Source organism: Quercus suber, unplaced genomic scaffold (genome assembly GCF_002906115.3).
Source record: "Quercus suber isolate HL8 unplaced genomic scaffold, Cork oak 2.0 scaffold_173, whole genome shotgun sequence".
Taxonomy (NCBI): Eukaryota; Viridiplantae; Streptophyta; class Magnoliopsida; order Fagales; family Fagaceae; genus Quercus; species Quercus suber.
The window spans coordinates 1241528-1250977 of record NW_027069633.1 but is presented as its reverse complement, the minus strand read 5'-3'; the positions used below and the strand labels follow the sequence as shown (position 1 = coordinate 1250977).

The following is a 9450-nucleotide window of genomic DNA, read 5'->3' as shown; positions in this document are numbered from 1 at the left end:
TCCAAGTTTGTAAACTTCTAACCAATAGAAAGAAATAATGCCAATAACACCAAAATTTTCACTTTTGAGAGGAAATTTTTTTCACATTTTGGGTGGCAACATTTTTTATTTTCGGTATATGGTTTAGGTGACAAATTTTGATTAAACTCGTTACAAATGCAACTTTATTATAAATTTTATTACATTTTCCATTTCAGTTCTTCTTGGGAACTCATTTATAAATGATTGTCTTTTAACTCTTCAATCATCAAAGTTTCTACTACTGTTTCAACTCTAACCTCTTCTTTGACAATAGTTGAAGTGTGTTTTGAAGTGTATAATGTATTTGATAAAAAATCAAATTAAAAAAATTAAAAATTAAAAAAATAAAAATAAGAAGAAGGAAAAGTAGTAGCTGAGCTTAGAGCATCTGCATCAGTCCAGCTAAATTTTTCCATCTATTTTACACTAAGAACCTACTTTTTTCTATTTTACACTACCACTTTTCTAAAACACACACATCAATTTATCTATTTTACAATCTACTCTATTTAAATAATATTATTTATTCTTTTATTATTATTATTATTTATTAATAGAGAAATAATATGTTCACAACATTTTTACGATAAATCTGACAGGCTGTTATTGTTGGGGCAAAAAAGTAATCTTAGTGTTAGTTTCAAATTTGAACTAATAACAACTAATCACCTGTGATTTGTTGTAAAAATGTTATGAACGTAGCATCTCTCTTATTAATATTTCTATTTCATTTTTATTTCTTTCTCTTTCATACCGTATTATCACTCACAAATATCTTCCTCTCTCAAACACTCACATGCATCACTCCCTCTCTCAATCCTCCCTCAACTGTCTTCCTTTCTCAAACACTCACAAACAATAGCAGATCCGACGGTAAAGCGACAGCAGATCGGCAACAACAACGACTCTGTTGGGTTTTTCACGTGGGTTTTCTATTGGGTTTGGTTTTGATTTTGGTTTGGGATGGTTTTCCAATGGGTTTTGATTGATTTTGAGTTGGGTTTCCTGGTGGGTTTTGATTAATTTTGAGTTGGGTTTTCTAATTGTTTGTGTTGATTTTGGTTTAATTTTCTGTTGATTTTGGGTCAACTTTGTGGTGGATTATCAACTGTTCAAGTGGCTTGTGTTGATGTTGGTTCGATGGTGGTAGGTTGTGGTGGTGGTAGTGGACTGGTGGTGCTGGATTTATGGTTGGTGGTTATCCTCTACTTCTTCCTTCTTCTTATGTTTTGCAGAGATGTTGCTGGGATGTTGTGAATGATGGGGAAGAAGTAGTTTGACAGTGGAGAGAGAAGAAAATAATAATAAAGAATTATTATACACAGCTACAGTAACCGTGCATATTTGTACGATTACTATAACAAATGTGCAAATATGCACATTTTTACACCCATTGATGTGGGTAGTTTTGGAGGAAAATTGTGTAAATTTTGTCACTTTTTATATTTTTGAGGGACTAGTGTGGATGCTCTTACAGTTTCCTTTGCTCTAACAACGTATTTGACTTCTATTTCTTTGTTCTTATGTTTAGACTGTTTAGTGGTAACTTTGTCAATAGTTAGAGGCATCTCTTTTAATAGAAGCTATTTATTTTGAATTTTGAGGAAACATTATTGACACTTTTGAGGGTGATCTAGGCAATTCAACTTGTTCTTTGAAAATTTAGCATTTGACACAGCTAATGCTAATGCTCTAAGCCTATGTTCTCTTTGGGAGAAAAAAAAATTTTGGTTTTAAGTTTTATCCAAGGTTGTAAAATTCTAACCAATAGAAAGAAATAATGCCAATAACACCAAAATTTTCACTTTTGAGAAGGAAAAAATTTCACAATTTGGGTGGCAAAATTATTTATTATTTTGGGTATTCAATATAGGTGACAAATGTTGATTAAGCTTGTTACTAACACAACTTTATTATAAATTCTATATATATATATATATATAAACACACACTTTATTATAGAGGGGGTTGAGAAATTTTTTTTTTTTTTTTTTTACTCAATTTAATTAGTGGGTTAGGATGACAAAACTTAGCAAGGACATTTTTCCAGCTTGGGCTCAAATTGAAGACCCAATAACCCATACAAAACCCATTTAATCTCATGCAGTAAGATCATGATCCCATCACAATTCCAATTCTTAATCGATCTTATACCAAGCTGGATCGATTCAAGGGGTAGGATCTTAGGATCTCATGATCATGATTTTAAGAATGTTTTTTTTTTTTTTTGGTGAATTGGACTTCGGTATATTATCTCCTCAACAGCCCACTTGATTCATGGGAGCTTCGGCTTAAGTGCTACTTTGGCCCAAAAGCTGGATCGATTCAAGGGGTAGGATCTTAAGATCTCATGATCATGATTTTAAGAATGTTTCTTTTTTTCTTTTTCTTTTTCTCTCTTTTTTTTTTTTTTTTTTTTTTGGGTGAATTGGACTTCGGTATATTATCTCCTCAACGCCCACTTGATTCATGGGAGCTTCGGCTTAAGTGCTGCTTTGGCCCATTAGCTCTTATGCCGTATAGTGCAAGCCTATTGGGCCTACGATGGCACAGATATGGTATCTCTGTATTTAGTGTAAACAAGGGCCATTAATTCTAGTATTAAATCCTAATTTTTTATCATGAAGTTCAAGTAATGATGGGTCATCTAGCCAAAAGCGACTTGTTGGTCGTTTAGTCCAAATTGGTTACACCTAAAACTAGGATTATTGCGGGCCATAAATTTTAACCTTGTAGTTGCAGGTCGTTTAGTCCAACTTGGTGATGGACATTTAGCTCAGCTTGGTTTGTAGGTCATGAAGTATTGTTAGTATATTATTAATTATTATAGGTCATGAAGCATAGTAAGTTCATAAATTATGTGTTTAATATTGAATTTTGATTTTTTCTTTTTCTTTTTTATAATAGAAGAAATTTTTAGATTTGAATAGAGGAGGATTGTTATCTTACTTTTAGAGTATACTCCCTGAAAATTTAAGAGTAACTACTGTACCTCAGTAGGTACCTGTGCTGTATTAGTCAATTTATCACACTGCTCTCTCGCACTCTCGTCAAATCTGCAGTGGCTGACCGTCGCAAGTGACTTTTTTTTATGGGCTAAAATAGAGTAAAACCGAGTGACTCTATTTATGGGCTAAAATAGAGTACAGAAAACTGCAAGTGAATGCTTCTCGTACAAGTCATGGTTAGCATGGGAAATGAACCATCCTCGCTCACCCAATAAGTAGGTAATAAGTCTATGAACATTAAGCCTTTTTCTTTGTGTTGTGATGGGCCCAGAGGAGCGGATGTCAATTCTATACGAAAGAGAGCGATTTTTAGTGCCTCTAGCAAAGCGGTAAATACAAGCCACCCTTCAGTTTACAAATTCCATGTCAACCAATCATGCATAGAAAAGAAAAATAAATCTCTCTATATAAAAGTTAAGAACTTACAAGTTCCACCAGAACAAAAGAAGCATATAGATATATTCCAGGAACATTATTATAACTTGTGCTTTCTACTTTTCTCATTCTCTTTCTTCTTTTCACGCCTTTTTTTCTTTTTTCTTTAAAAAAAAAACATCAAACAAAGATCTCAATCACAATCACCAAATTCTCACACAATCAAAAAGCAGCCCATCCTGAAGCAGTGGCCTTTGTCGATCCTGATCCAGTTGCCGTAGGGAGATTTCTCTGCAAGTCCCAACAAGCAAATGAGCAATGTTCTATATAAATGTTGTTCCCATATATATGTATCAAAGTTGGTCACTTAGTAGACAAGGGCACATATACGAACTAATGAAAAGGAGGGCGAGGGGGGGGGAGTGGAATTTAGTGTAGTTGGGGGATTATCAGGAAAGGTACATCACAAAGTTAGACACATGAACCCAAGCAAGAACGCCAAAAATTTCATTGGAGTAGAAAATAGGAATTTCAAATTTACATCCCACCTGATTTGCACTGCTAGCTCAGCCTGGCAAGTTTAGGAGTGAAACATATGCAAACAACATACTTTACAAGCATATCCTTCTTGGATAAACAAAGTGATTTGCACTGCTAGCTTAGCTTGGCAAATTTAGGAGTGAATCATATGTAAACAACATACTTTACAAGCATAACCTTCTTGGATAAGAGAAGTGATTTGCACTGCTAGCTCAGCTTGGCAAGTTTAGGAGTGAAACATATGTAAACAACATTCCCAGAGACCACATAATAAGCACAGATCAATGATCCCTCAAAGAATTGCAACATCTAAGATAAAGCGATAAACTACTAATGTGTAACAAGACTAAACACAGGCTTTAATATGATGGTAAGAGTGATATTTGTATTAGGGAAGAAGTATATCTACCAAGCAAGTAAAAATAATAATTTCATCCAAATAATTTTTATGGAATAGATAAATAATACATGTCATATACCCTTTGCTATCTAGGAATTCTAAGAGAGAGAAAGACAGGATATTGCCTAAAACAACCAAACTTTCAAAAAAGTGTGTTTGGATGAGCTTATTTTATCAGGTTTTGTGTGTGCGCGTGAAAGTATAGTTGTAACTTGGAAAAGGTGATGCTTTAAAATGCTGTAAATTTTCTTTTGAGGTGAAAATAAGCTCATCCAAATGGTAAAGAGCATCTTCTAAGTCCAAGGCAACCTTTTCTTATCTATCTATGAAATTTCATAGCTTTAAGCCTATAAATTGACATTTAATTATTCAAACTTCAATCTTATTATCTTTTTCTTTATTTTAATCTTGTTTGTTGCTGGAATTTCTCCCTACACCGTTCTCCTACATTAGACCTATGTTCTCACTGCATCAAGCAGTATTAGAGATTCAAAGCAAAAGATCCTTGATCTAAACCACACAATTTAGATTTGAGTCAAATGTTGCAACTTTAAACTATGGTAGAAATTGTGGGGTTGGAGAAAATCAAGACCAGCAGACAGTTTGAATATGAAGATGAAATCAGTTTTCACGATGCTGGAACTGCAGAACATGCACTACAAGGTGGATTGAAGAATTGGTTGTGGGTAGTTGAATTGGAGGATGAAAATTTTGAAAGAGTTTGTGCCGTAGACTAGGATTCTTCACCGATTTATGATGTCTACTTTGATGATAGTGATTTGGAGGTGACTACTTCAATACATATTGAAGAAACTATTCAAGAGAGTGATAACAAGTGCTCAATGCAAGTTGAGTCTTCTTGTGGACATGAAAGGTGTGTAAACACTTTTTTTTTTTGGGATAGGTTTGCAAACACATTCTGATTTCAATAAACCACAACTATTCAATAAAATTCCAAAGAGAATATCTTAGTGAAGATGGATACTTCCACTTGGAAAGAGGTGATTTTTAATAATTCTTCTATCGGCATAATGTTGAATCATGAGAATCTTTATTTTTTGAACATAAAGATAAAAGATTTGATTGTGTTTGGGAATAATTTATAGAGCAAGACTCAATTCAACAAGATTTATGAGAAGAAAGAAAGAGGTTGAGCCAATTTTTAGAAAAAAGTTTTTTTTTTTTTTTTTTTTTGGGTACGGTGCCAAATGATGATAATTCATTTTATGTGACCTGTTGATGTGAAAATTTAAAGAAATGTTATCAGCTTGTTATGCACAAGTTCTTATTGGCATCATAACACTAACAAATTATTTCCTGACGTACTTAAGGTGACAAAAAAAGATGGAAAATATTATTCAGGATTCCACAGATCATGAAAGATTAAATCCACTCAAGTACAAGTTTTCCACAATCTGGGGAGAGCTGATGTAGGATAATTTAAGCCCAAACGGAAAAAAAAATGGCTCATTAGTCCATTCTCTTTTATTTTTCTATGTAATATTTGATTTATTATTGTCATTAGTATTTTAAAAAAACTCTTGTGACTAGCATGTGAATTTTAATAAAGCTGGACAGTTAGGATTTAATTGTTATATGTAAGATGAAGGGCTAGGATTCTAGGGTTACTAAAGGCTATTACAAATAGCCTCTTTCTATAATTAATTAGATTTTATGGATCATTGTAAACTCAGAACCTAAATGTGATATTCATCTAGTATACCCCATGTATACTTGATGTATCAGTTTTCTCAATAAATAAATAAATAAAAGAAATTTTTTTAAAAAATAATAAGAAAGATGATAGTGGGGGAGGAGGTGGGGTTTGAACCAACGTTGTAGGCAGTATTTTCTTTTAATCTATTAAATAATAAATTTGAATATTTCTTGAGCTATTTGAGCCTAGAAATTGATATTTGATTGATCCAACAACAATCCTGTTATCTTTTTCTTTGCTTAAACCTTGGTTATTGCTAGAATTTCTCCTTAAACCCTTCTACAACACTAGACCTAAGTTCTCGTCACCAACTCAATATGCTTCCTAGATTGAAATAGCAGATGAAATTCACCATATAAAAGCAAGTTAATGCTCCTGTAAGAATTCTTACATCTCAAAAAAACTAATTAGGTACCAAATTAACTTGACATAAAAGGAAGATAGTAAACATGTCAGAGTGCCATTCGCATATGCTTCAGAAATCACTTCTAACCAAGAAGAAAAATGTTAATAACCATATTTTCAAGTTCCAATAGCACGAAGACATCAATATTGATGTCGAAACTTACAACAGATATGCTCTTCATAGGGGTAAAAAAGGCCATGAAAGTCACGTATACAAAGAACATCCATTATAATAAGCCACTCACATGTTAATTCTTTGATCCAAACACTACGCCACAATGAAGTAGAATGTGTATAAAACTGAAGAAGTCTGCTGCAGTATTACTAGCAGTCTATATTGCAAAAAGGTCTTAGGGAGCTCCAAACTGCAAACTATCATTCTTAACTCCACCCATATGGAACCATAGTGCATCACAACCACTTCTTCAGTATCCCTCACAAAGAAATCAATGAGGTCCGAAATGGTCCCCTGGTCTAACTGAGTTTGCCAAAGATGAACCATAACTTCTATATTGTCTCTAATGAGAGAGGAAAATTTAAGTCATAATAGTCATATTTATTATTTAAAAGGTGCATGTCAAACCTTCTACTAGGTATTCTGAAGTTTTTAACTTTTCATAACACAGAAAATGATACATATGTCCCTAGTTAAGAAGAGATATAGTGAGCCATGGGAAGATCACTATGCCTTCTTTAAGATTTCCTACCCATGCATTAGGGAAAAAAAATCATGTGGGTCCTTAAAAATTAAAGACAAATTTGTAAATGGAAACAGCCAGATATTGCATTTCAGGAAGTCATAACAATTAACAAATAAGTTGAGTTTTTTGGTTCCCACTACATTTGAAACAAATCATGTGTACTAAAAGGATGGGGATGAAGGATGTGAGGCATACCTCAAGTGGAGAAAGGTCTGATAAAGGATCATTTGTATGCCTCGCATTTTCCTTAGGCCCCTTGATAACAACACCTTGGTGACTGGTAGAGGTTATCCGAGCAGCAGCAGGATCATTGGGAGGAGGTGGGAGAGGAGACCTGATTTTTCCTGCTCCAGTAGGTGGTGGAGCGAGGCTCAAGGCTTTAGGCTTTGTGGTTCCAGAAACTGCACCTGTCAGACCAGCAGCTGAGAGCATACCAGTTCCACTAGTTGGTTTGGGCTTCACATTGATCCGAATGGTTTCACCTTCCTATAAAACACAGTAAAGTCAATTCCATCCAGAAACAGAACCAAAGACAAGTTTAGGCCCAAATAAGGTTCACCAATGTAGGTCGAAATGGTTGCCATTCTCAGACTAATGAAGACCATAAAATGTGGCCCATGATTTTTATAGAATAAAATGTAGCAAGAATGAGCGTTAGAATAATTATCAATGCAAAGTGAAAGCAAAACATAGATGTAATGCAAACTCCTTCCACAACACTATGATTCCAAATCAAATAACCGTTTAGTCAACAGAAAAAAAATCTTGCACAACCCATAACACTACAATACCAAAATCATAAAATCTTCTAGTCCAACAGATACAATCTTTGCACAAATAAACAAACACCCACAACACTCATTATACCAAAATAACTAAATACACACTTTTCCATCTAAAATATGCAAATTTAGACAAATGCACAACACCCATTAATATTTAAATTACACTCCAAAACACCCATTAATCTAAGTTATTCATTCTTCAATCCCGACACATACAAACATGCATTGCACACACACACAAAATCCAGCTGAAATAAACAACACCCACCACACAAAAACTCGCATTCAAGTTTCACTACTACGCAAAACACAAAATTTCACACTAAATCAAACAAAACAAAGCAAACCCATTATAGAATTGGTATTAAAAAGAAAAAGACCTTCAATCTATGATTTACAGCAGGATGAATGTCGATATGGGTATCATCACTAGTCTCCCCAACCTCCTTCTCCTGCTCCCTCCTCACATGCTTCTCGTGATCCGAAAGCGCCACATTGAAATCGAAAGCCTCATTTCTCTCCGCGAATCCCAACCCAACAAACGCGTGCTTCCCGCGCCCATCCTCAATTTTCAAAACGAAATACCTCGAGGAATCAAGAACAGTCTCCACCGAAGACTCCCGAGGCTGACCGGGCAGTACAAAGCACGCGGCGAATAGATCGCCGGAACCCGGGTCCTCGAGTCGGATCTCGCACCGGGCCTTACACGAAACGACCCGGAGCCGACCCGACCAGATCTTATCGGATTGGAGCCACTCACCGCACTTGTACCCGCCCGAGGTGGAACGAGGTGGGATTTTGTAGACGGAGACTTCGCGGACTACGAGGAGTGTGTGTTCCAAGGCTTCTTCATCGTCCACCTCTACTTCTATGTCACCTTCCTGGAACGACATCGTTTTTTTTTTTTTTTTTTTTTTTTGTGGAAATGGGAATGGAATGTGGGTTCGAATTGGGGTTGGTTTGGGATCTAAAGAGATATGAAGTGTGAGTTAATAGGGTATTTTGGGAAATGGATTAAGGTGAAGGGAAGGTATCAATGAGAGAGGGAGAGAGAGTTGCAGAGACGTGGGTTGGAAGGGAAGGGAAGAGGAGAGTGGTGGAAATGTCAACTGTAATATTAGCGAAAGAGAAATCAGAAATGCTTCTTCTTCTTTCTTTTTTTAATTTTTTTTTACCATTTTGCCCCTCTCTTTTGTCTTCTTTCTTTTTTCTTTCTTTTTAAAAAATAAAATAATTATTTGTTATTTTATTTTGTTTTATATATACTAGTACTTTTTCTTTCTGGGATTTTTGGGTGGGAGGGAAAGCTATACATGAGCCGCGAAGGACGAGAAACAAGACAACCAACTGTAACAAAGAAGAAACGATGAGGTGGAACCTCATCAACTCGAGGTCTAAAAGTTAAAAAAGTTTAGAGACAAACCATTTACTTCAATGCATAATAAATATAACTAATAAATCCATATGAAAGTAATATTTCTCCTACCATAAATAGACG

General features: G+C 34.9%; 1 protein-coding gene across 1 annotated transcript; it reads right to left on the bottom strand.

Annotated features, from left to right (window-relative positions):
• Window positions 1-3410: 3410 nt before the first annotated feature.
• Window positions 3411-9104, bottom strand: LOC136069491 (uncharacterized protein At1g03900-like). Its single transcript, XM_065778112.1, has 3 exons — window positions 8333-9104; window positions 7363-7653; window positions 3411-3695 (listed from the first exon to the last, which is right to left on the bottom strand). Exons 1-3 carry the CDS (start codon window positions 8843-8845, stop codon window positions 3627-3629), a joined length of 873 nt encoding a protein of 290 aa, XP_065634184.1. The 5' UTR covers window positions 8846-9104; the 3' UTR covers window positions 3411-3626.
• Between the last annotated feature and the right edge of the window lie 346 nt (window positions 9105-9450).

Coding starts and splice junctions, on each gene's coding strand:
- LOC136069491 (XM_065778112.1), bottom strand. CDS start 8,845: ATGTCGTTCCAGGAAGGTGACATAGAAGTAGAGGTGGACGATGAAGAA. Junction 7,654..8,332: donor CTGTAAATCATAGATTGAAG/GTCTTTTTCTTT, acceptor TGTGTTTTATAG/GAAGGTGAAACCATTCGGAT. Junction 3,696..7,362: donor CAGACCTTTCTCCACTTGAG/GTATGCCTCACA, acceptor TGGGACTTGCAG/AGAAATCTCCCTACGGCAAC.